This window comes from Oryzias latipes, chromosome 13 (assembly GCF_002234675.1).
Source record: "Oryzias latipes chromosome 13, ASM223467v1".
Taxonomy (NCBI): domain Eukaryota; kingdom Metazoa; phylum Chordata; class Actinopteri; order Beloniformes; family Adrianichthyidae; genus Oryzias; species Oryzias latipes.
The window spans coordinates 30,829,734-30,857,676 of record NC_019871.2 but is presented as its reverse complement, the minus strand read 5'-3'; the positions used below and the strand labels follow the sequence as shown (position 1 = coordinate 30,857,676).

The 27,943-nt window shown below is 45.4% G+C and overlaps 2 protein-coding genes across 2 annotated transcripts; both read right to left on the bottom strand.

Moving 5' to 3' along the window:
- Positions 1 to 5,412: 5,412 nt before the first annotated feature.
- Positions 5,413 to 10,575, bottom strand: LOC101163429. Its single transcript, XM_004075950.4, has 2 exons — positions 10,266 to 10,575; positions 5,413 to 6,813 (listed from the first exon to the last, which is right to left on the bottom strand). The coding sequence occupies exons 1-2, from the start codon at positions 10,426 to 10,428 to the stop codon at positions 6,563 to 6,565; spliced, it is 414 nt and encodes a 137-aa protein (XP_004075998.1). The 5' UTR covers positions 10,429 to 10,575; the 3' UTR covers positions 5,413 to 6,562.
- Positions 10,576 to 12,459: 1,884 nt separating this feature from the next.
- LOC101163191 (EF-hand domain-containing protein D1) lies at positions 12,460 to 22,303 on the bottom strand. Its single transcript, XM_023961517.1, has 4 exons — positions 21,923 to 22,303; positions 20,735 to 20,882; positions 15,928 to 16,062; positions 12,460 to 15,677 (listed from the first exon to the last, which is right to left on the bottom strand). Exons 1-4 carry the CDS (start codon positions 22,198 to 22,200, stop codon positions 15,543 to 15,545), a joined length of 696 nt encoding a protein of 231 aa, XP_023817285.1. The 5' UTR covers positions 22,201 to 22,303; the 3' UTR covers positions 12,460 to 15,542.
- Positions 22,304 to 27,943: the final 5,640 nt, after the last annotated feature.

Genomic DNA, 27,943 nt, shown 5'->3' with positions numbered 1-27,943 from the left:
CAGGATCACAATGTCAAAATATGGACAATGCAGGGGGACTTTTTAGGCACCTTCATGAAGGACACATGGGATCTCAGTCTCTCAATGTTCCCTGAGAGCAAAGTCAGAAAAGAGTTGAAAAAGCAGGATGAAATTGACAGCAGTAGACGGAAATTGGAAACAAATGAAAAATTAAGAAAAGAAGAATTGAAAATAAAAAAAAGATTTGACGAAATAAATGACTCTATTGCTATACTAGAGCGCTTAAAAATGAGAATGGGTATTGACAATGATAAACCGAAAAAGAAGAAAGAAAAGAAGTCAGTACACTTGAAAGCACAGCCGCGGAAGCAGCCGATTAGAGGAACTGACACCAAGGAACCTACTGGATCAGTAAAATCCAAAACCAATTTTGCGAAAAATGATGAACTGCAAATGAGTCCTAAGAAAACAACCATGCAGTCACAACTTCCAATGGTTCTACATAAAGAAAAGTTAACAAAGACCAAACTTGTGCCACACCCACCTGATGCTCTGAGTACAAGATTAACAAGGACTAAAACTGGCTTTGTAAAATCGGAAGGGTGCCCAAAGGCCCTTGAGAAGACAACAAGGCCATCACTCATTCCAACTGTCTCAGTTAAGAAAAGTCTGATGGACACCAAACTTGTCCCACACCCACCTGATGCTCTGAGTACAAGATTAACAAGGACTAAAACTGGCTTTGTAAAATCGGAAGGGTGCCCAAAGGCCCTTGAGAAGACAACAAGGCCATCACTCATTCCAACTGTCTCAGTTAAGAAAAGTCTGATGGACACCAAACTTGTCCCACACCCACCTGTTGCTCCGAGTACAAGATTAACAAGAACTAAAACTGGCTTTGTAAAATCGGAAAGGACCCCAAACACTCTTGAGAAGACAACAAGGCCATCACTCATTCCAATTGTCTCAGAAAAGAAAAGGCTGGTAGAGTCCAAACTTGTCCCACACCCACCTGTTGCTCCAAGTACAAGATTAACAAGGACTAAAACTGGCTTTGTGAAATCAGAAGGGACCACAAAGACTCTTGAGAAGACAACAAGGCCATCACTCATTCCAACTGTCTCAGATAAGAAAAGGCTGGTAGAGTCCAAACTTGTCCCACACCCACCTATTGCTCCAAGTACAAGATTAACAAGGACTAAAACTGGCTTTGTAAAATCGGAAGGGACCCCAAAGACTCTTGAGAAGACAACAAGGCCATCACTCATTCCAACTGTCTCAGATAAGAAAAGGCTGGTAGAGACCAAACTTGTCTCACATCCACCTGATGCTCCAAGTACAAGATTATCAAGGACTAAAACTGGCCTTGTAAAAACTTGTGAGGTGCCAAAAACGTCAGTGAGGACAAACAGCCAAATGTACAGTCCAGCTGTCCTAGAAAAAGAGAAACTAAGAAAGACCAGGTTTGCAATACCCTCACCGTATTCACAAAGTCTTACACCAACAAGTATCAACATCAGGTTTTTAAGAAATGATCCAGTGCAAAGGAATCCGGAGAAGAAGACTAACCCGTTACGCCTACCTGTTATCCCTCAAAAAGAGCGGCAAACAGGGAGTAAAGTGGCACCAATTTCATCCTATTTAGCAAGATAGATCAAGGACAAAAAGTAGGATTGTCAAGATGGGTAAAGTGCAAAACAGTGTTGAGAAGATAACCTTTTCTTTCCACTGTCAAGACATTTTTTCTAGATCTTTTTGATGATATTGGAAATATATTAGGATTAAAAAAAAAGGTTTTGCTGCATGGGGAGGACTTAATGGGACTTAAGGGAACTTAGCTGTTTTGTTAGGATTTTTATTTTATTATTAGCATTAGTAGTAGGAACAGGAGCAGCATCAGTACTTGTAGTTGTAGTAGGACTAGATTTTTTAGATGATTTTGAAAATAAGTAGGCTTTTAAAAAGATTTTGAAAATGTTGCTGCATGGGAATGAGGAAACCTGTTATAATTAGAAAAGATATAAGCTATCTATGTTTGTTAGGATTTTATTTATTTTAATATCATCCATATCATTTTGGTAATGTGGAATTTTATAGATCTTTTAGATTACATTGGAGTTAAATAGGGATTGGTTTTAGGATGTTGTAGGATATTGGGACTGCATTAGTGTGTGTTGATTCTATTTTAAGAGGGAAATGTAAAAAAGGAAACTAAACTTATTTCTTTATCTGAAACAAATTGCATCTTGCGTAAAGTTTTTGGAATTTAGGCTGCATAGGGATGTAGTCTTTAGTATAACCTCATAGAAAGTAGGTACATGTTTGACTCCCAGCTGCATCCTTTCTTCAATAAGTTTAGGGTTTTATAGTGTAGTGGTCAGCACTTTGGACTCTGAATCCAGTGGCTTCAGTCCAAATCTCAGTAGAACCTTGAAACCCAATCTACTCTGATTTCTGATTAGTATTACTTGCTTCTCAACAGCACATCAAAGGAAGTCAGAATTAACGACTCAAATACAGTATATATTTGCCAAAGTATGCCACATTAACCGGTGACAAACTGTTTTATTCATAAATCTTTTGTTTTGGTCAGCATTTTGTTCGACTTTTTTTGACTGAAACCTGTAAAAAAATGTGTGTATTCTCCCTCTGAAGTATGAATGTAGGTTCACTACACTTCAACAGGGAAAAAAAAACTTTTTTTGCACAGTAAATTGTGGGTTTTTAGGGGTTCCCCCCATAGTGCCCAAACATGCACGTTAAACAGTAGAAAAACATTGAATTGCTATTAGGAAAGAAAATTTTCGTGCAACTCCCTTTTTTATGTTTGCGTTAGTTTTGGTGTTGGGGAGGTCTCTGGAGGGACAGTTTCTTCTGTGGGGGTTTGGCAGAGGCGGGACAGCGTGTCAGCCTTCCCCTTCTGAGGAACACAATCACACACTCCCTAACAAAAACACTGACTCAACCACACTCACTAACACTCACTCACTCACTCACTCACACACACACTCATTTACAAACACACTCACTCCCTCACACACCCAGACACACTGACTTACACACTCACTCACCCACACACTTATACTTACACTCACACACTCACTAACACACACACTTATTGACAAACACACTCACTCACTCACCCAATGACATACATACTGACTCACAATCATTCACTGACACAATCACTATACCACACTCACACAAACACTCAATCACTCACACACACTCACTAACACTCACTCACCAACACTCACTTACACTCACACACACACAAAGACACTCCCTAACACAAACATACACACACACACACTCAACCGTACTCACTCACACTTACACACATTCATTCACGCTCACACTTACACATACACACTCACACACACTCACACTCACTCACCCACACTTACTCACAAACACACTTATTGACAAACACACTCACTCACTCACCCAATGACATACATACTGACTCACAATCATTCACTGACACAATCACTATACCACACTCACACAAACACTCAATCACTCACACACACTCACTTACACTCACACACACACAAAGACACTCCCTAACACAAACATACACACACACACACTCAACCGTACTCACTCACACTTACACACATTCATTCACGCTCACACTTACACATACACACTCACACACACTCACACTCACTCACCCACACTTACTCACAAACACACTCATTGACAAACACACTCACTTACTCTCTAACTCACACACACTCACCCACACTCACTTACACACACACTCATTGACAAACACTCTCACTCACTGACACACTCCCTAACAAAAACACACACGGATACACATTCAACCACACTCACTAACACTCACTCACCCACACTCACTAACACACACACACTCATTGACAAACACACTCACCCACACTCACTAACACAAACACTCATTGACAAACACACTCACCCACACTCACTAACACAAACACTCATTGACAAACACACTCACCCACACTCACTAACACAAACACTCATTGACAAACACACTCACTCACTCACTTACTCAGTCACTCACCTACGCACATAGACACACTTGTTCTTAACCCTGGCGCTATCTTAGCCACTTTAACATTGGGAGTTGGGTCATCTAGACCAGTGTTTTTCAACCTTTTTTGAGCCACGGCACACTTTAACCTTGACAAAAATCCCGCGGCACACCAGCATCCCAAAAAGAAAAAAAAAAAAAGCAGAAACTCATAGTCTGTTTTGATCTACAGCGCCCCCCCCCCCCCCCCCGGCAATCTGACGTGCATTTTTGTGATAATTGTGGCAGAAAAAGCAGGAAGTTGCAGATGTTTTTCTAAAAGATGTAATAAAAGTTAAGTTACATACAAACTGTATGTTCGTTGTGTTTTCAAGACGCTGTCCCTTTAAGCCAATGCATCATGGGAGATGTAGTCTGAAAACTGCGACAAAACGGCAGAAAGACTCGCGTCTCTGAGCTTCATGGTTTTGTTCACTTGTTCCACGGTCTGATACCGGATTCTGTGGAAAGCTACACCGCTAAAGACGAGCTTTAGCTGGTGTTTTTGTCGGAACTGACTGAGTTATGAGCTAAATTGGAACAAGGAAGTGGAGACTTTAACCACTTCTGATTGGTCAGACTGATGACATGTGATTAAGCCTTCAAGAATGATTGGTGGAGTCGTGGAGACAGTAAAAGCTGCGGGACTTTTCCTTACACAGTTATAGCTGCAGCTATTTCGCGTTACCGTCATTCTTATCAAAATGTCTTTAATAGAATCAAATAAACACAACGAAAAAAGTATTTTATGATCGTTTATATTCCTAACTACTCAGTGTTTTATCAGGACCTGTTTGGATGAACAAAGAGCTGATTTCCTGGAGATGGGAAATGCTTTTAGATCAGTTAATGAGGGCAATTTTCCACGGCACACTTGACCATCTCTCACGGCACACTAGTGTGCCGCGGCACACTGGTTGAAAAACACTGATCTAGACCCACTAGACAGTGCTCTGAACCTTTTTTCTTCAATGATTTGTGATCTTCACTGGTGTCTATGGATTACATGAAATCTTTCCACCTATGCCAAGAATACCCTTATTGTGAAAAACCATAAGTGTTTTTATTTTGAAGGTGACTGAAGAACTGAACTGACTGCAAATGTTTGATCTTTTACTGTATATGAGGAAGCACGTTTCTGTCCTGCTTTCTGTTGGATAAATGCTGAGCTGAACCATTCAGCTAACTGAGACGGGCTTCCCTCATCCGTCCATAGGCATTCAGTATGCAACACCGGAGTCTACCATTCTGGGATTGCTCACGGGTGGGAGATGGGAGGCTTTACTGGCGAGCCCCCAGCTCTGCCACCATGACTTGGAGTTCTTCCAGAACATTCAAAGGTGGAGAAACGGATCAATGAATCAAGAAGGAAGTGAAAACGCAGCCTCCTGTAGTGTGGAAGTCCTTTTATTTGAAAAATAAAGAAAAGGTTTTACAAATCAATCAGAAGGGATTTAGGCTACTTGTGCATACACAAACACATAAAAGTACATTCAGGACAAAAACTGTAGTAGTAAAAGTAGCACAACAGGACAATCATGAACTGGGAAGTAGTTTTGGTACCGACGTGATTTTTGTTGGACTTTATAGTCATTTTCTATTCTTCAGTTCTTTTGTGTTTACGTGAATATATTTGAAAATAAAATGATCTGAAATCAAATTCCATTCAACAGTCATCACTGTTGCAGCTGCTCAAACTCACACAACCTGATCACTACAGAGGGAGTTGAGGGCCAATCATTCCAAGTGAAACACTGTCTGCTTTGAGTGTAAAACTTTGAAACTTTGGTGTTAAAAAAACTATTTTCACTGAGGAGAAATCGGGCGGGGCATCGCGTCAGAAACATAGAACAAAAGCCACCAAATGACAGACATCAACCTTCACGTCTGTGACGCTTGGAAGAACAGCTCAAAGACCCTCCATAACAAGCCAATGCTGCTAACAGGTTTCATACACTACTGCCCCCTTGTGGGGCAGAGTGAGCACATCATGTGGCCCTGTAGCTGGGATAGGCTCCAGCAACCCTGTGACCCTAAAGGGGATTGTTTCTCCACGTGAAAAACTGTGTGTTTTTATTCTCTAGTTCTCCTAGTGAATTGTTATGGACTGATGAACAGACAATCGTGTTACTCATATTCAATTCTACCAGCTTTGCTCATTTTAGTCGGTTTTCTTTCTTTAGATTTTTAGAAGAAGCACATGTAGAGTACGTGCCCCCAACTCACACTTTCAGCTGTGCTTTCCACATCTGACCAGCAGTCGTTCGGCTTCAATCCATTAGGTGAGGTCTTGGTCTTCTGGTTGAGCGGCTGCCTCTCGCTGTGCAGTTTCAGGGTTTGGGCATGACTGAGGCTTTTCTCAGATCTTCAGGAATGCAGCTGTCCAGCATGAGTCTTCATGTGCACGTTCAGATTAGGAACCACTGGGAATCTTTACCAGACTCTTTACAGGAAAATCTTTTGTGGCTCTCTGTGCTTCCTTTGACACACAATCACTTCCTGTCATGTGCGAGCCTCTCTTCCTAGGGCCACCTCTCCATCTTAAGCTGATGCTGATTCTTCATGCTGGCCTCCTTCTTCGTTGTCATCATCAGTTCCATGAGTCAGGATCTGCTGACTCTTTAGACCTGCTGCTCTGTTTTCCTCATAAACAACAGGCTCCATGAAGGCACCAGTCTCCTGCTCTTCATCCTGGAGGCTGCAGAGCTCCTCTTTAATCTGAGGAGGTTCTGGATTCTCCTGCTTCACCCTGGAGCTCCTCTCCTGGGTACCCGGATCATGTTGAGGGAGGACTGCACAGACACAGGGAGAAGAACAATGTCTTTAGAGAGGGCCGTCATGAGCAGGTCGACCACACGAGCAGAAGACATCTTCACAGAGAAGCAGGTAAAGCATCTGAATGAAAATCTGAAACTTTCAAGTCCCTCTCTGATCATCTTTAGATCTACGTTCTCAGCGGTCTTTTCATTCTGATGACGCCGCAAATAAACCTGTCATTTTCTAGGACCTAGTTTCTGCAGAGTGGCAGGAGTTCATTAGAAATTCACCTCTGAGTTGTGGGTGCAGAGTAAGCTTTCCCATCATCCCTTTGTCTGCACTCTTTCCTGCTGGCTTACAGCCCCTCAACCCCCCAACCTAACATTAGTGGTGCAGCGATATCGTAGCCATCCATCCGTCCAGTTCTGATCCAGATTCCAGCTCAGACCAGGAAAACAAAGACGTTCATGGATCTGTTGGTCTGCAGGAGGATGATCAGAAAGGGGCGGAGCTTGGAGACTGTGACCTGCTGATGGTAGTTTGTACATAACTATAATCAGCGTTTTTTCATCTGCTGATTCCCAACAATTTAAATGAAGAAATGCTCCTTAAAGCTTAATGCTCTTGATAAATGTTAAAAACACCGTTTTCATCGTAGTGGGCCGTTCATCAACTTCCATATCATTGCACTTGGTAAATCAGTGACCTCATATTCGCCGTTTACAGTAGCAAGCATGGTGTCTGAATCCAGAGTAGTGGATAGTGGAGCACTAAATCGTGGTTTAGTCGGTAAGGAGGAGGGAGGGAATTTGGACACAGCCCTTCTGACCATCCCTGCACACTGGTTGTTCACAGAGACTTCTGGGAAATTTCTAGGGCGTCACGTGTCAAAGTGAAATTGCAAACACACCACCCTCCTCTTCCACAGCACAGTTGCAGACACAGCAAGTCAATGATCAGGATGTGGTTCATGTAGTAAATAAACCCTAGAGACGATCACAGTGGCTGGCAAACCCAAGCCACAGCTGTGAACTGTGGAGAAACTGGTTCTACCAAAGTGGTGCTACCAAAGTGGTGCTACCAAACTGGTGCTACCAAAGTGGTGCTACCAAGACCGGATTGCTTTAAAGCCAACGACCAGAGAACCATTCTTCCAACTTCCTTCACCCTTTCATCCTTCTATTTCTCTCAGGATTGGTCCATACATGGTTGTGCTGAGCAGGGGGGATAGTGAGAGCTCGTTTCACGTGCAGCAGCGGCAGCAGCAGGATGTGTGTAGCCAAGTATTTCCTTTGTACACCTTAGCTCAGCCTTCACCTGAGGCCCCATCAGTTTCAGAGGAATCTCAATTGTCTCAGCCATCTACGTCTCAGTTTGAGGAGGTCTCATCTCCAGCTTAGAGGTGCCAATATCTCAGAGAAACCCCTCAACTCCCAAGTGCCAAAAAAATCAAAAAGAGACTTGCATTTGTAATGAAGACCAAATCTGACATGAAAAAGAAATATCATGGTTCTGTGAAGTCTTTGGAGGGGAAATTAAAATCAAGCAGTATGCAACAAGTGAAATACCTTAACCAGGACATAAAACGTTACAAAAAATTACTGCCAAGAAGAATGCTGCGATGTGTCTGTTGAGAGAAGAGATCCAAAGCAGAACCGACATGGAACAATTAGATACGTTGGGGAAACAGTTGTCTTATGAGAAGAAAAAGAGCTTGCAGTTAAAGGCAAACGGGTTGCTGAAACTTTTGTTCGTGGTGAAAGTGATGATTCCCAGGGTCTCACTGCAGTGGAAACTGTTAGATTACAGGGTCAACAAATCAGGGAGTTTGAAAATGAGAATCTTGTTCTGCAGGGAAAAAAATGGAGGCGCTGACAAAGAAACACCGAAAGAGAAGGTAAAATCTATCCATTTGGTCTCAGAATGGTAGTTTATGATCATATTTTGAAATGTGTGCCAACCAAAAGTGTCCCCATTCTGATTCAGAAATTTGCACAAAGTGAACCACGTTGATGGGATTGAGACTGTGAGGAATTTAATTGAAACTATCAAGACTTAAGTGGAGGTTTCTTTGGAAACAGTCTTGAAAAAGGATGTCGTTGGTGGGGAACTACAGGTTTTGTCAGTGCAGAAGCTCTAGGTGGAGCCAGCTGATAGGCCTCTCTTTGCCACCATGATGAGTGCATGTCTGGCACAGATAGTTGTAGTACTGGAAAGGCAGTATAGTCGTATCTCAGTCTGGACATTACTGAAGTAACAAAAACAGCGCGGTGTGAGTCGAAAGAAATGCTTCAAAATCAGGGACGAAATTATGCGCAGAATTGCTGTGAAGACCCAAAAAAAGGCTACTCATGATAGAAAAAAGCTGGAGAAAGCACTAAAGAATCAAAACATTGGATCTTTCCAAAGATTTTCCCCTTGTTGAAGAAGCTATTCTTCAAGCTGTAAGGGACATTCTATTAGGAAAGGTGGTGGATCATCTGATTTGCCATATTTGGTAGGATGAAGAAACCGAATCAAAAACTGTGTACAATGGTAAGATTCAAAACTAAAAAAGAAGGCTGGTGGAACATATGCGATTGGCTATTGGGGAGAAAACGAAACATCTGAGGACGCAGTGGATTTTGACATCTGTGTTCATGCAGCACTTGCTGCTGACTTTTTGGTTGAAGATTTAGTTTTGTCTTGAAAAAGTAAACATCACTCCGGTGTTAGCTGCTTGTTAGTTGGTACAAGGCTTCTTCAAATCCTGCCTGCGTCTAAACTCATCTACGAAACACGCCTACGATCTGACTCTTGCACCACACACAAATGTATGTTTGGTATCTACTTCTTAGTAATTTATTCATTATTTTTGCCTGTGTTTGGTGCAGTGTGATTCATGTATTATTCCTCTTGATTCCAGATTCTGTGCTCCTCACTGTACTTGATTTAGGTAAAGCTGAAGATTTGCAGAGCCCCCAAACATCTGTTGAGCTTTGAATACTGTCTCCATTCTATTCACAAGTCATGATTATTTTATCATATGGAAATAAATATAGATTTGACATACGATTTGTTATTTGTTTCTTGTAGTTGTTTTCAGTAGCGTTGTAATGATGCCTCCCTTTCTTGAATTGGACAAAGAATACGAAAGTTATGACACTTTGAACCCTTTCGTCCTGGTTTTGGGCCACAGAAATTGTACAACTTTGTTGTTTATTGGGGAAGAAAACTCGGACACAAAATGTGCACACTTAAAAGTGGCATAACCTTCTCATTCTTTGAGCTATCTGGATCATCTTTGTGTCATTGGAAATCTCTCTTTAAGCCCTTCAGGTAAATCCAGTTAAAATTGAAATTTTAGATACGTTCCTATCCTACGTATTGAAAGCTATAGACAGACCGGTAAGACACTTGACTTGTCGGTGACCCATCCATCATCACGGAGTCGGTCCCAGCAGCCTCCGATCACCTTCCGAGCCGCCGTAGACTAAAGCAGACATACCAACAGAGAACTGGCGGGACTGAGGTTTCCGCGTCAGCTCCTGCAGTCTGCGCTGGTCCTCCTCGTAATGGACGACGTTTTCTTCAAAACGGTCCGATATGTCCTGCGCGGCAGAGGACAGTCTGCTGCTGATGAGCTCTCTCAGAGACTGCAGGGACGCCATTGCTCCTCGCTGCTGAGCTAAACACTCCAAAGTCTGCCGTCCTCTTCTTTTTTTTGGTTTTTTTGTCCGCCGTCCTCTTCACAAACTAACGCTGCTGAGCGCGTCACTTTCGCATAGGCTTCTTCTGCTTCTCAGCAACGGCGGAGCCAAGAGCCTCACGCTCACCCCCGCCACCGTGTGGCCGAAAATGATTACTGCACTGGAAAAGCGTGTTCCACCGCAAACATAACAGTTATGGAGCGGTGTTTCTGGATCCAGACTGAATTATTTTATTATTGCATTACTATCCAGGTCTAATAGCCAACTCTAAATATAGAGAGAATTTTTTTTAATATAGAGTTATATTTAATCATAGTCATGATTTTTCTAATGAACATGAATGCATTAGATAACTGATCTGCATTTGCTGTTGATTTCTAAAATAGTATTTTTAAATAATATGTAGTTAATCCTTTTCATGTGAATTACTGATACTTCCGGATTTTTAATTCCGTCTGATAGAAGCTAGGAACAGGATAATGATAAATCATGTGTTCAAATAGTAACAGTAGAACAGGGTGGGATTATATAAATTCACCTTCTTCCACTCCCTTACAAGCAATCTTCATTTAACGTCTAATTACTCCAAGTTTGATGCGTCTTTGTATGAATGCATAACTGCCGATTATCTTGCTTTTGTGTACTATTCTTATTTGATTGCTTGAAAAAAAACCATTTCAAATTAAATAAAAAGACAATTTGTTCTTCACACCATCCCACTTTTTAATTAGGTCAAACATAGTGGAAGAGATAGATTTAGCATGAGAGTGAATGCACTCTTTGTCCTCTCATAATCTTCTTTTAATAATAGCATTAATCTTGTGTGTTCCCGACATCGTCAGTGTTTTCCCTTGGGTCCACTTGGGTCCCCGTCTCCTCTGCAGCAGGGCCGGCCGACCTCCTCCAGAGCTTCAGCCCTGATTGTTTCCAGCTTTCAACTTCTTTCTGGCTGTTGATTAGCAGTACTCCCATGTTTCCCCACTCTGAGTGGCTGAACACGCATGGTCCTTTATTCAACAGCAAGAAGTGTAGGGCCAGAGGAAACCAGACAGGGTGGATGTCCAAGACCAGGATTGAGGGGACCTGCTTTACAGGGCTCTACACGTCAATTCTCGCGTGACTAGTATTCTTATTTTTTATTTAAGTTCAGGAAGCTGTTTGGAATTTTCCCACTCCGATCATCTGTTTTCAAAGACTTCCTGGTGGTCTTTTAATTCTGATGATGCGTTTTAGGCTAAATCTAAAACCTGTCATTTTCTAGGGACATAGTTTCTGAGAGCAGCAGGGGTCCATTAGAAATTCACCTTTGAGTTTGTGGGCGGGACTAAAGATGTGGAGCAACCCCACCCCCACTTCCCATAACTGAGCTCTCTGTTTACCGGCTCTCCCGCTAGCTTACAGCCCATCCCGACCCCATTCTAACATCGTCCAGTTCTGATCCAGATTCCAGCTCAGACCAGGAAATCAAAGATGGTCATCCATCTGTGTCTGCAGGTGGATGATCAGAATGGGGCGGAGCAGAGAGACTGTGGCCCCACCCACTGTATTTTCTACATCACAGCCAGAATTTTTTTTAAACTGCATTTTTTTGTCTCTTCCTGATTTAGACCCTCAGAAATGTCAGTTAAGCTTCATTTTCTTACACTTGCGCGGTTCATCAGCAGGCATTTGGCAAAGGTAACCCCTGACCGTGTGTGTAACATCCAACTATTATAGAATGATGAAAAGTTAATATGCAAAAAAAAAAAGGCATAATGAAGCTGCAGAAATGGAAAACAGAAATCCTGTTTCCCCCAAGAAACAATAAAACAATGCCAACATCAATCAAAAAGAAGCGTTAAATAAAAAGCAACCTGAAGGATGAGTCCTGACAGCGTCTTCAGGCGCCACTGATGTGACTCTGAAGATGTGCATCGTGCCATCAGGACTCGCTGGTCCTGAAAGCTGAGAGCTGCAGTGGAGATGCCAGCGTCCTGAACGCACAGACCAGTGTGACGTCATCAGTACTTTAATAAAGTTACAGATTTCCATTCCACTGGGAGCAGAACAACACATCTATACAACTGCCAAAAAAATAGATTTCCTTCACTTTTGTTAGATTTGGCAACATTTCAGTCCCTACTAAAACTACTAACACTGTAAACGATTGGAACCAAAAGACATCACTTCTTCTCACAAAGAACACTGCAGAGGTAAGTTAAAGTAGCTGCTACGTATGTGTGAACACTGAGCGCACAGGAATGCTGGAAAGTGCTGATCCGGTTCTTGGCTTCCCAGTTTCCACCCGAGGAGCCGGTCAGTCAACAGAGCGGACTTGTTCCCTCTGAGCGCAGAAGACCTGCAGCAAACACCAGAATCCTTGCAGGACAAACAGGAAGACACGAGGACAGGATCACAGCAGGAACCAACAGCAAACGTGCTGGAGACGACATGCTTGGAGGTCATGTGGCCTGAGGGGGCGGAGTCCCGCAGAGTCCGGAATGTGCTCACATCATCAAACAGAGACGGTTCTTCTGGTTTCATTGGACCAGAACCAGAGACGGCTCTGGCTTCCTGTCATCAGTGGTCTTTAAACTCAGCGCTGAGTTTCACTTTACAATAATGCAGGGACAACCCCCCCCCCATTTGCATTATTTTAGTTCCTAATTTAACAAGCTTTCAAAAAAGTTCTGAGCTTTGAAATAGTTTGTTTCCAACGACTCATGACACTCGATGGTGAAACCCTTTGGAGTAAAACCATGGAACTTTGAGCTTCACCCATCTGTTTAGACACTTTTCACTTTGTCTTTACTTTCTTTGTGGATTTAGCTTTAGCTTTTCTTGTATGACATAAAAACAGCTTGATCTCAATTTTGGGAATATTTTGGCTGTTAAAAAAGGCTAAATTTACCACTGGAAGTTGGATTGTGGCGTTTGTGAGAACATAAACAAAATCTATCTGTAAATAACAAGCACTGCCAACAAAAACTCCTAGTAATGCTGCGTTCACTGCAGGCTGGGAAAGGTGCGGTTGAGCGGCTGCTTCCTTTAAAAAGTCTATGCGTATAGATGCACATTTCAGGCTTCCGCGTTCAAAACTCGTGCATTTATGCGTAGCTCCCCAAGATTTGAAGTCTGTTTTCAGGCTCTTCGTACAAATCGCACAGCATCGGAACTAACAGTGAAACCAGTTAAACTCTGACCAATCAGGGACTCGGCTTTGGTAGTGACGTAAGGACAGTGTCCTTTTCTAAACAATGAAGTTTGTGTCCGGCTGGAATTCTATGACTCCACGTCTTTTACATCTCAGAATAGAGCTGGGAAAGACAAAGCCTGGAACAAGATTCATCAGATTTGCACCGCTTCATCATTTTGCCAAAGCCTCTTCCAACTGTGAGTACATGCGCTGGTACCGGGTAGTGACAGACCTGTTTGAACACCGTATGCTAAAAGCCTGTTCAACAGCCCATTCTTGAAGGCGCCACACACGGCCGGCGTGCGGTAGCTTCAGGGTTAGTGGTGACGTGCCGGTGGGAGCACACGTGGAAGACAGCCAGACACTTCCGGACAGTTCAGGCCACAGTAGACAGACATCGCAGGAAACTCAAAGAAGTGTCAGTCAGCTGGACTTTTTTGATTGAAAAATACCTAATTATCAATGGTGGGGGTTCATTGCTTCACTGTTCAGATCAATTCTGCCAACATCTCCATAGCAACGGGCTCCCTCTTTGCCCAGCGAGCTGTGGGGACTGGGAGGAGCCACCTCCTGTTCTCCTAATGTAAGCGACCAGCCCATTTCCTTCACTGGAACAAGTAACTGTATCACTGATGCAGCTCTGGAGGAGCAGCAGGACACTTCCTGGTTGGTCGTTTTAACACATCTCCCCTGTGTGGAGCATTCAGGCTAAAAACCAAAGAAACCCACCACAGAGCACAGGTGGCTCCCCATGACACCATCGCAGGAGCACCAAAGAACCGTCTCTGATCACCAAAGAACTGCCTCGAGAGAACCAAAGAACCGTCTCTGATCACCAAAGAACCGTCTCTGGATCACCAAAGAACCGTCTATGGATCACCAAAGAACCGTCTCTGATCACCAAAGAACCGTCTCTGGATCACCAAAGAACCGTCTCTGGATCACCAAAGAACCGTCTCTGGATCACCAAAGAACCGTCTCTGGATCACCAAAGAACCGTCTCTGGATCACCAAAGAACCGTCTCTGGATCACCAAAGAACCGTCTCTGGATCACCAAAGAACCGTCTCTGATCACCAAAGAACCGTCTCTGGATCACCAAAGAACCGTCTCTGGATCACCAAAGAACCGTTTCTGGATCACCAAAGAACCGTCTCTGATCACCAAAGAACCGTCTCTGGATCACCAAAGAACCGTCTCTGATCACCAAAGAACCGTCTCTGGATCACCAAAGAACCGTCTCTGATCACCAAAGAACCGTCTCTGATCACCAAAGAACCGCCTCTAGAGAACCAAGGAACCGTCAAAGAACCGTCTCTGGATCACCAAAGAACCGTCTCTGATCACCAAAGAACCGTCTCTGATCACCAAAGAACCGTCTCTGGATCACCAAAGAACCGTCTCTGATCACCAAAGAACCGTCTCTGATCACCAAAGAACCGTCTCTGATCACCAAAGAACCGTCTCTGATCACCAAAGAACCGCCTCTAGAGAACCAAGGAACCGTCAAAGATCCGTCTCTGGATCGTCAAAGAACTGTATTGATCACCAAAGAACCGTCTCTGAACCGTCTCTGTTTGTTCTTCCGGTTTTGTGAGGACTTAGCTCACATAGTTCTCCCAGCTCCCTGCTTCAGGAGGCTAACTTGGTTAAATTCAAAGGTTAAAACGACATGCTGTGACACAGAGCACGGCTGCCGTTAAGATGCTTCACAGGCAGCAGGACATGAAGTACACGTCAGAGCGAGACCCCAGAGCCGTTGTGAGGGGAAGCAGAGGTTTAGCTGCCCATTTTCTGAAGGACAGGGCGGGGTCTACTTGAACCGTGGGGAGGGGCTGTGCGTGGGGTGAAGCTACGTCTGACACCAGAGCGTGGTGTTCAGGGGCGCCGCCGTCTGACAGTCACGAGCAGAAGGTGGACTGCAGCTGCTTGAAGGCGGCTTGTCGCTGCTTTTTCTCCTCCTCCTGTCGTTTCTGCTCCTCTTTCTCCTCACGAATTTCAGCCTCAAATTTGCTGCCTTGAGACAGAGCCTGCGCCTGGAGAGGAAAAAGACGGCATCACATCTGCTCGGACACTCCATCATTCTGAGAACAGCGTCAGGGAAGAGCAACAAAACGGGCTCTGCTCCCGCTAATGACAATCCTCAACCGTCATGACATTTGTCGGGCTCTGACACGCACCAACACAAACTTTACAACACTTCCTGTGCAATGAAAGTAAACATCTATCTCCAAAAGGTCAGCACCAGACCCCCTCCTGTGTGTGGGGGTGTTGGCATCAGTGCACCTTTGCCTCAAAGAAGTCCTTGGCCCCCATCACTCCCTCTGTGGACACGTTGATCTCGGACAGCCTGGCGAGTGCCATCAGACCGCTCTCCTCCTGCAGCTCTCCAGATGCTGCCCGGCGGAAGATCAGCAGGAACTGCAACAGAGGAAAGGCGTGCTCAGTCCGGACCGCGGTGTGGCTGCAACCGCAATCCCAGTACTCGGATACATGCCATCTGTTACAGAGACGGATTATGAACCTTTGGGACATCCAAGACCGCTGATTCACAATCCTAAACGTAAGAAACCGCACGCGGTTTTTATAAAGACGGAGCTTTTCCCTCAAGGAAAACGCTTAACTTTTATTTCTAATACACTAAAGAGGATTCCTGTTCATCTAAACATCAAACGTGTGTTTGGATGGGTGGATGGATGGATGGATGGATGGATGGATGGATGGAAGGATGCATGGATGGATGGATGGATGGATGGAAGGATGCATGGATGGATGGATGCATGGATGGATGGAAGCATGCATGTATGGATGGATGGATGGATGCATGGATGGATGGATGGATGCATGGAAGGATGCATGGATGGATGGATGGATGGATGGATGGATGGATGGATGATGGAAGGGTGCATGGATGGATGGATGGATGCATTCATGGATGGATGGATGGATGCATTCATGGATGGATGGAAGGATGCATGGATGGATGGAAGGATGGATGGATGGATGGATGGAAGGATGCATGGATGGATGGATGCATGGATGGATGGATGGAAGGATGGATGCATGGATGGATGGATGGATGGATGGATGCATGGATGGATGGATGGATGCATGGAAGGATGCATGGATGGATGGATGGATGGATGGATGGATGGATGGATGGATGGACGGATGGATGGAGTGATGGATGGATGGATGCATGGATGGATGGAAGGATGCATGGATGGATGGAAGGATGCATGGATGGATGAATGGATGGATGCATGGATGGATGGATGGATGGAAGGATGCATGGATGGAAGGAAGGATGCATGGATGGATGGATGCATGGATGGATGGATACATGGATGGATGCATGGATGGATGGATGCATGGATGATGGAAGGATGCATGGATGATGGAAGGATGCATGGATGGATGGAAGGATGCATGGATGGATGGATGGATGGATGGACGGACGGATGGATGGATGGATGGATGGATGGAAGGATGCATGGATGGATGGAAGGATGCATGGATGGATGGATGGATGGATGCATGGATGGATGGATGGAAGGATGCATGGATGGATGGATGGATGGATGGATGGATGGATGGATGGAAGGATGCATGGATGGATGAATGGATGGATGCATGGATGGAAGGATGCATGGATGGAAGGAAGGATGCATGGATGGATGGATGCATGGATGGATGGATGCATGGATGGATGGATGGATGGATGGAAGGGTGCATGGATGGATGGAAGGATGCATGGATGGACGGAAGGATGCATGGATGGATGGATGGATGGAAGGAAGGATGCATGGATGGATGGAAGGATGCATGGATAGATGGAAGGATGCATGGATGGATGGATGGATGGATGCATGGATGGATGGAAGGATGCATGGATGGATGGATGCATGGATGGATGGATGGATGGATGGAAGGATGCATGGATGGATGGATGGATGGATGGATGGATGGATGGATGGATGCATGGATGGATGGATGGATGGATGGAAGGATGCATTGATGGATGGATGGAAGGATGCGTGGATGGATGGAAGGATGCATGGATGGATGGAAGGATGCATGGATGGATGGATGGATGGAAGGATGCATGGATGGATGGATGCATGGATGGAAGGATGCATGGATGCATGGAAGGATGCATTGATGGATGGATGGAAGGATGCATGGATGGATCGATGCATGGATGGAAGGATGCATGGATGGATGGAAGGATGCATGGATGGATGGATGGATGCATGGATGGATGGATGGATGCATGGATGGATGGAAGGATGCATGGATGGATGGATGGGTGGATGCATGGATGGATGGAAGGATGCATGGATGGATGGATGGAAGGATGCATGGATGGATGGAAGGATGCATGGATGGATGGAAGGATGCATGGATGGATGGATGCATGGATGGATGCATGGATGGATGGATGGATGGATGGATGGATGCATGGATTGATGGAAGGATGCATGGATGGATGGAAGGATGCATGGATGGATGGATGCATGGATGGAAGGATGCATGGATGGATGGAAGGATGCATGGATGGATGGATGGATGGATGGATGGATGCATGGATGGATGGATGGAAGGATGCATGGATGGAAGGATGCATGGATGGACCGAAGGATGGATGGATGGATGGATGCATGGATGGATGGATGGAAGGATGCATGGATGGATGGATGGAAGGATGCATGGATGGATGGAAGGATGCATGGATGGATGGATGGATGCATGGAAGGATGGATGGAAGGATGCATGGATGGATGGATGCATGGATGGAAGGATGCATGGATGGATGGAAGGATGAATGGATGGATGGATGGATGGATGGATGCATGGATGGATGGATGGATGCATGGATGGATGGAAGGATGCATGGATGGATGGATGCATGGATGGATGGAAGGATACATGGATGGATGGAAGGATGGATGCATGGATGGATGGATGCATGGATGGATGGATGGATGGATGGATGGATGGATGGATGCATGGATGGATGGATGCATGGATGGATGGATGGATGGATTGATGGATGGATGGATGGATGCATGGATGCATGGATGGATGGATGGATGCATGGACGTGTTAACGTTGATATCGTGAATGAGAGAAAGCAGTAGTAGCATATCATGTGCTTATTGTTTGCTAACATTACATGTTTAATAATCAGCAAAGACCTTTACTAGTGCCACTTCTATGTACAGGGCTGCTTCGCCATCTCATACTTCACGGTTTAGGTTTTTCAGAGACTTTTTTCAGGTTTTTTTTAGCAGTGCCCTGTGTTCTGCAGCCTGATTGGCTGTTGACCTCTTCAGCAATTCTCGTCTGTGGTGTGCATTCAGTTTGCATAAATCTTTGCAATCAGATCTTTGTTTTTCATTCTGAAACTGTTTTCCTATGAAGGTTGGACCTCTGAGACTTTCATGTGCATGTTTGTCTGAGAAAAGTGGACAGTGTGTCATGTTCAAGTTTCACTCCGATCATGATTTGACCAAAGTGTTCCCAGAGCTTTTTTAATAACGATGATGCTGTTTTAACCAGAATTTTTTAAGACCTGTATGGTTTTCTAGGACATAGTTTCTGCAGAGCGGCAGGAAATTCACCTCTGAGTTGTGGGCAGGAACTAAAGTCTGCGCTCAATTCTCATCAACCCAATGTTTACACTCTCTCCCACTAGCTTACAGCCCCTCACACCCCCAATCTAACATTACTGAAGCAGCTTTCCTCAGACCAGGAAAACAAAGAGGTTCATGGATCCATTGTTCTGCAGGTGGACGATCAGAATGGAGCAGAGCTGAGACTGTGGCCCGCTGATTGTAGTTTGTACATAGAAACCACAATCTTTTTTCAAACTGAAGCTTTTGAATGAATTTGAATAAAATATACTCTCAATGTGTTTTTATGTTATGTGTCTTTATAAATGTCCTCCGTCATCAGAAGAAAATATTAACACCTTTTCATCCTTTACTGCCGTTTGCCTGCATTTGTTATCCTTAGTAATTATTACTTTGGATTTCAAACTGTGGACTGCATTTTTTAACTAAGCTGTATTGACTGGACACATTTGGTTCCTTAAGGTGAACCAGAGTTTGTTAATAATGATAATAATCCAGAACAAATTTTCAGTCTGGATAAACCCAAGCGGACCCTGGGCCGGGACCAGGAACCGATCTTTGGAGGTGGTCTTGGTTCTGAGCTCCGGTTCTCATCAGTCTGAATAGACTCCATGTTCGGAGCAGAACATCTGGACCAAAAAGGCCACTGCAGCCGGGCATTATGGGATGTAAACAGACAGCCGCGGGCAAACATTGACCAACGATGAGACACAGCAACTGATTGAAACGTGGTCTGATGAATGCGGGCTCATTAAAACAACTTTGAATGTGATCCACATGGCTTCAGACAGTTATATGTCACAGACACTTCTCTGTACCTTCATAGCCGTCGTCTCCTCGGTAACCGCCGTGCAGCACGACCCCCCCCCCCCCCCCCCCGGACCAAAGTAAAGTGTTGGACCTGACGTTGATGCAGACATTCAAAATAAAGTCTGAATCAGTGAACTATCCCGAAAGGACTCCCATGGTTCTTTCTTTCTTGGCTTTGCCCCGCCCTCACAACTCCTGTCCAATGACTGAAGAGATCTTCAGTCACATGGATTTATACAAGCTTTGGTCCGGAACAAAAATGTCCGGTTGTAAGCTGTCTGAGTACAGACAGAACACAAGGTTTGGAACTCGATCCGGACCAACGGACAAATGTCTCTCTGCTCCGCCCCTTACTGATCATCCACTGTCAGACACACAGATCCATGAACGTCTTTGTTTTCCTGGTCTGAGCTGGAATCTGGATCAGAACTGGACAGATGGATGAACCTGGTTTTGCTGCCATTTTCCATAATCCTTCACAATGGGGTTGTGAAGAGCTGTAAATACGGAGCCTGCAGTAACAAAAGGGGGGCGGGGCTGCTCCACGCCAACAGTCCCACCCACAACTGAACTTCTGATGAACTTCTGCTGCTCTGCAGAAACTCTGTCCTAAAAAGAGCTGAAACCGTCCTGTGAGCACGCCTCACCTCTCTGAAGCTCAGCTTGCCATCAAAGTCTTCATCCACCTCTTTGATCATGTTTTTCAGACCCAGGTGGGTCTGTGGAGCCCCCAGCTTCTCCATCATCAGCTTCAGCTCCATCAGGTCGATGAAGCCGTCCTTCCCCGTGTCATACCTGCAGAAAACAGACACGCCACCCGACAGACTCGTCAAGCATCACCTGTGGCTCGGGTCACAGGTGTGTCAGTTAGATTTGTTACCATGACGACACGTCACTCAGTAGAAAGGCAAGTGGGTAGTGTCAGCAGATGACCTGCTCCTGACTGCATGCCCCCACCCAACATCTGTACCCCCCCACTCCACATCTGCATGCCCCCACTCCACATCTGCACGCCCCCACCCCACATCTGTAACCCCCCACTCCAGATCTGTACCCCCCCAGTCCACATCAGCACCCCCCCACTCCAACTCCCCCCACCCCACATCTGCACCCCCTCACCCCCCCCCCACATCTGTAACCCCCCACTCCACATCTGCACGCCCCCACTCCAACTCCCCCCACTCCACATCTGCACACCCCCACCCCACATCTGTAACCCCCCACTCCAGATCTGTACCCCCCCACTCCAACTCCCCCCACCCCACATCTGCACCCCCTCACCCCCCCCCCCCCCCCATCTGCACCCCCCACTCCACATCTGCAAGCAGGACCACAGAGGTTCTGACAGAACTCATAGTCCTCTTTCCCCCACTCCACACTGCAACCCTACTGCGTCACGTACAGATAGCGTCACTGGGCTGTGGGTCACGTGACAGCAGTGGCCCATCTGGGTCAACAAGGAGCCTGTTGTTAAGACCCAGCAGGAATTCTGGCTCGGTTTTGCAAGTGAATGGTTCTGTTTTTCTGTTGCATTCAAGCGGAACGTTTTCTACAATAGGCTCTCTGACAGAAAAAAAGCCAGCCTAAGCTCACACTGCCCCAACAGAACCCGAACCTGCGTCGAAACCTGCGGGAAGGACGAACACCGTGAAGGGTCTGTGTTGTACCTCCACAGGTGCCTTCTGACCCAAAAACTGAGCCGAGGCCACGTAGCTGCTGAGGGGGTCACGTGACCCACAGCATCCTAATCTTCTGTAATCACGCGCCTCTAGATTCGCGCGCGCTGCGCCACATAACCAGTAAACACAGCGCGCGCCGTCCGAACCGAACCTCACCGTCGGAACATGGCCTCCATGTCTTTGATCTGCCGCCGGGAGAACTCCTTGAACTCGGTGTAGGGGTTGAAGACCCGGGTCGCGCGCGGAACTGCGGCCCCGTCGTTGATGTCCAGCCTGCGGTGCAGTTTGGCGGACAGCTCGGAGCCCTCCTCTCCGCCGTCGGGCTCGGGCTCCCGCGGTGTGGACCGGGCCGGGCTGAGTTCGGGCCTCGGTTCTGTGTCCTCCATGGCAACGAACCGCGACTGCAGCTTCTTGGCAAGTTCTTCGGACGCCATGCTGCGACTGGAGGCTGCGCGTGGGAATAGATGCGAGCGTGACGGTCACGAACAGCCACTCCGTCAACGGCCCGGACCCACGGAGGGGCTTCCGGCTGCCCTTCAAAACAAGAGTGTGGGCACGTGACGAATGAGGCGCGCGCCGTCCTGGCCAAGGCCGGATTTAGGCCAGGGCGAGTAGGGGCAATGCTCCCCTGAATGCCGACCCCCCCCCACGCTCTTTGTTGCTGAAATTATTTGATCACTGTTTCATCTCGTTCTTGTCTTCAATCAATCTCTGTCTTTGTTCTGGTTTGGAGTAAGGCGAGAAACGAGTTTACTATGTGCAGGTTTCTGGTTGCTAAAGCTAGCAGTAGCAGCAAAGCTGCCAGTGCTGGGGCTTTAGTGGCAGCAGCAGAGACCGACTCGTCGGCCGGTACTGCAAACTTGAATCGCCGTGCTCAACCCAGTACATGTAGCTTGTCTAGTGTCACAAGCACAGCCCGGCTGTCCCAACACTTTAGCACCGCCACAGCTCTGGTGTCCCCAAGCGTAACTTTGGTAAGATCACTCACTCATTCTGCCCAGGCTGCCATCGTGGAAGACCACGACTGGAATATTCAGCAAAGCTTGATGCATGCTTTTGTTTCCTGTGTCCTAAATTTGGAGGGAACAATGACCAGGATTTGTTTTTTCCAAAACAAGGATTTAATAATTAGAAAACTGCACTGGAAAAAGACAAGGGACTCACAAAGCATGCATTAAGTCAATGCCACATAACAACGCAAAACCTGTCTGAAATGTCCAAAGAGAGGCCATAGGGGGAACCATCAGTGGTCTAGTAGGGCCGACTCAAGGTGACAAAAGGAAATATATAAAAACAGTAGAAGTGGAGTAGTAAGAAAAGCTCAAATGATGATGACTGTTCCTAAAAAAGATTGATTACACACTGACAAAGCATCCCAAGTTTTACGAAATAAACAAACACATCCACATCAAACAAACACAAATGCAAACTACAGAGAGTTGTGTCAGAACGAGCATGAGAAATCAAACCAAAGCAAAGGCAACCATGCCAATCACAAACAGAACTTTCAAACCAGAGTGGTCGTGGCTCTGGTTATCCAGTTTTCTTTTCAGAAACCCTGCCTCCTCTGTAGTTGATTTCCTGGTCCTTGTGTGTTCAGACAATAAGAAGCTACAATAGCAGGTTAGTCTGAAAACATGTAGGACTCCTGGCTCTCAAGGCCTGGAGTTTGACACCTGTGGTGTAGAAATTGGACTACTGTCAGGTAAAGATGTTCATCATAATGCTGGTAGTGAAGAAGATTAAGAGGACAAGGACAGAGTAGAGGACCCGGTGGAGGAAAAAGGCAGAATGCTGTTGGTTAAAGATTCAATTCAATTCCTAAAAGAGTTTCTGAGTTAAAAACTGCCAAGCAGATATCCACTAAATACTGAAGTAAGTGGTGCTACCATGTCTCTGAGCAGAGCAACCGGACTCATAGCTTCGTGTTTGTGAACAGGGGAAGCCAGCTCGCATGCAGCAATGCAGCTCCCCACAGTCCTGAGAAACCGTTCAAACAATCACGTGGATTTGTGTTTCCAGTCGTGTCCCAACAAAATAAAGGCCACACATTTTTACGTGTAGCCAGGATGCAGATTGCGGAATTTCCCACATGGATTTTGTGTTCATCAAACAACGCTAATGTCGTTAGTGCGTGTTAGCCTCTCTTTACCCTAACTTTTTCCATCTCAGTTTTTCCACCAAAAAAAAGCACTGAACACACAGATTAAAAATAAAATGATGAGCGAACAGGCGCTTCATAATATTCACAACATTAATAAAAGCACGTTTAGAAGATCATCTCATATATTACTGAGCTGCTGCATGCATGTGTATGGCAACTCAGTTTGTTTAGAACGGGACCCATTTCCTTTTCGGTATTTTCAACACTAAAGCGCATGCCCAAATGATTTATTCTGACCGAAAGTGTGATCATGTGAACGTTCATTCTAATCGGAAAAAGTTTTTCTAATCCAATGTACACGGTTGGATTTTAATCCGACCATTGATCCGATCAAGATATTTTGCACATGTAACCACGGCTGCTACCTAGTGCACTCGTTGATGTCAGAGTCCGTACTCACAGGTTTGCGTGACAGGGAACTTTTTGCATGGCGGTACTTGAGTGTGATATTGAAGTCAGCTAATTCGTCACCCAGCGATGACTCGTTGCATTCAGTTTTGCTGTACTCAAAACATACAGTAAGTGGCAGGGTTATTATTTCTGTGCACTATTACAGAAGGAGCATAAAACAAATAGTCTCTGAACCGGTCCGTAACAGCCTACTTGAGTGCCAAAAATTCTAGTTCTCCTAAATGCAGTCTGAGGGTCCTCAGGAAGAACAACATCAGCACCAACGTGCTGTTGACCTTCTACCAGTCATCCATACAGAGCCTGCTCACATACTGCAGAACAGTTTGGTTCGGCAGCTGCACCGTCGCGGATAAGGAGAAACTGCTGAGAGTCATAGAAATGGCACAGAAGATCTTTGGGCGCCCTCTCTCCACCCTGACGGACATCTACTCCACACACTGCATCACTAGGCCTCAGAACATCATCAAGGACAGTTCACACCCCGGCTCAGACCTGTTCGACCTGCTGCTGTGTGTGTGAGTGTGTGTGTATATGCATATATGCTCATCCATCCTTCTGTCCACTTACTCTGTCCACAACCTCAACACTACCTCATTGCCATCTCTTGCACATCTGACATTTACTCACAATTTTTATACGCAAGTTTGCACAAAAATTTCGGACATTCTTTTTTACAGGTTATATTTGTACACTTGTATATACTAATTTATTTATTATAATATTTCGTCATTCTTTGCTATTCTTGCACTGAAATGGTGATGCTTCAATTTCATTGTACAACGGACAATGACAATAAAGCAAATCTATCTATCTATCAATCTTTAATCTTTCAAGTCCTGGTTGTGACTTTTTACCTCATCGTGTAACGGTCGAGGTACAGCGTTGTATGTTTTGGCCACTGGATTATTGTCACTTAATTTAATCTTCATTTCCAAGTTTTTAAATTTGCCATATTTCATCTTGATGTCTAGCGAAAGCATCAAACTGCTCTTTCAGCATTTTCTTTACTATCACTTGTTGTTGACTAGTGAGGTGATCAACACAGAACAGTGGATCACACTGTTTGTCCAAAGGATTACTTGGATTCCAAGGAATCTGCTGGAAAGCCTTCAGCGGCCACTTGGTTTGCTTGGTGTTTTTTCTGTGAGCAAAGGAAAACAGTCCATGACTCTCTGCATGCTTCCAATCCTAATTTTGCATGGCACAGTGATGCCATGGTGAGTTGTGTTCATGACATAAATTTTCACTTTGCTGGAAGACCCGGAGCTTTCTATTAACTGACAAGACACACTATTCACTAATTGACAGATTTGGCTCAAACAGATTTTCTAAGTCTGCCTTGTCCACTGAACAGTTAATAAGTTAATAACAATAATTAAAAAAAACCAGCTCAGTGGCCTTGTGGGTAAAGTGTCCGACCTGTAACTGGAAGGTCATGAGTTCCCACCCAGGTTGAGTCATACCAAAGACTTTAAAAATGGGACCAAATACCTCCCTGCTTGACACTCAGCATTAGACATAGATCAAATGTGGAGAACAAATTTTGCACACCTAGGTGTGTGACAGATCGTGGGTCTTTAACTTTAATAATAGGTTGGATTTATCTGTGCTTTTCCAGACGCTCAAGGCGCTTCCATTGTGTCCATTATTCATTCACTCTTCATTCATGCTTGGTGATGGTAGCTGCCAGTTCGCGGCTACAGTCCCTCTGACCATCACCGGGATCATTCATGCACATTCATGGTGGTGGGCGGTGGTGAGTGCTTGCCATTGATGTGGTAATTGCCCCCAGTATAGGAATCGAACCCTGCGTGGTAGCCTTCTACCTTACCAACCGAGTTACCCAGCTGCCAGCCAACCAGTTCCATCATGCTGATGGAAAATGGCGGGCGGAGAAACAGCAGTTAAGAGTAGAATTCAAGACAAAACCCAAATGCAACCAATGATCTGGACTCACAATCTTCAAGTAAAGCTGCTGGGATCATCACAGACCTTAAGGAAGACATCTGTCGTTTAAGAGCTGAACTGGAAATGAAGGACGCTCTCCTTTCCAGGTTCATGGAGTTCTGGAGAAACTGTTCTGGATATCCTGGAGAAATTCCTAGTCCAGGGGTCGGCAACCTTTTTTACTCAAAGAGCCATTTGGGACCGCCTCTAATGAAAAGACTGCACCCGGAGCCACAACCCGTTTTGACATCATTATATATATTACGCATGTATATATTATATCAAGGGTGCTCATTACGTCGATCGCGATCGACCGGTCGATCTTCAAGGGCATGAGTGTAGATTGCGGTCCAGAAAAGATTTTTAAAAACAAGTACTTCTTTCTTTCCATCGTCATGTTTATTAGTTACATGTGGCATATTATGAGCGTGGCATATTATGAGGCATTTGGCGCTGCTGGCTCCGTACGAAGCGCGTGCCTCGCAGCTTCCTTAATGAGCTGCTATTTATCGGCCGAGAACTGCAGAGCTGATAGCAGGAGGAGAAACGCGGGGCGGCTTTAACAAACACTCCGGTTCTCCGGAGTGGTCTTCTGCCGGGGACATGGTGTGCAGCGTTGCAGAAAGAGACTTTCTGATGACAGAGAGTTTGCGCTCAGTGAATTTAAACACGCGTCTGCAGTGACGTATGTGTCAGAGGATGTTCGATTGGCCATTCTGCATGTCAATCAAGTCACGTCCTTTTTGGTGAGGATTTTGATTGGCTGGTGGATTTTTAAGAAGTACTTTTTTTTTCTTTTTTATCTTCTCTGTCCTGCGATTTACCCTCATGTCCTTGAAGATCGACCAGTCGATCGCGATCGACATAATGAGCAGCCCTACTCTGAAACATACATCAATGCACATGCGTGTTTAAAAACACTGAGCGCAAACTCTCTGTCATCAGAAAGTCGCTTTCTGCCCCGCGGCACGTCAAGTTCCCGGCAGAAGATCACTCCGGACAACCGGAGTGTTAATTGAAGCCGCCCGGCGTGTCTCCTCCTGCTATCAGTTCTGCAGTTCTCGCCTGATAAATACGAGCTCATTACGAAGCTGTTTTTTACGTGGCACATGCTTTGTACGGAGCCAGCAGCGCCTTTGAAATGCCATGAAAAATGAACAAACTAAAATAAAATTTAATTTTTATAAAATACTCATTATTTTCCAAAGTCACAGGGAGCCACAACAGAAGGATGAAAGAGCCACATGTGGCTCCGGAGCCATGGGTTGCCGACCCCTGTCCTACACGGTTCTGCATATCCTGGTGTAACTCTCAAACAGTTCCGGATATCCTGGAGATCCTCCCAGACAGTTCTAGATATCCTGGAGAAACTGTTCTGGATATCCTGGAGATACTCCAAGACGGTTCTGGATATCCTGGAGAAACTGTTCTGGATATCCTGGAGATACTCCAAGACGGTTCTGGATGTCCTGGAGATACTCTCAGATGGTTCTGGATATCCTGGAGAAACTCTCCTGGATATCCTGGAGAAACTGTTCTGGATATCCTGGTCCGTGGGTCTCCCCCTCTCTCTTGGTCTGGCTGGGGAGGATCTGGTTCCCCTTATGATCACATGGTTCGCGTGCATGTAGGTCCACCCCCACTTGCACACTGCT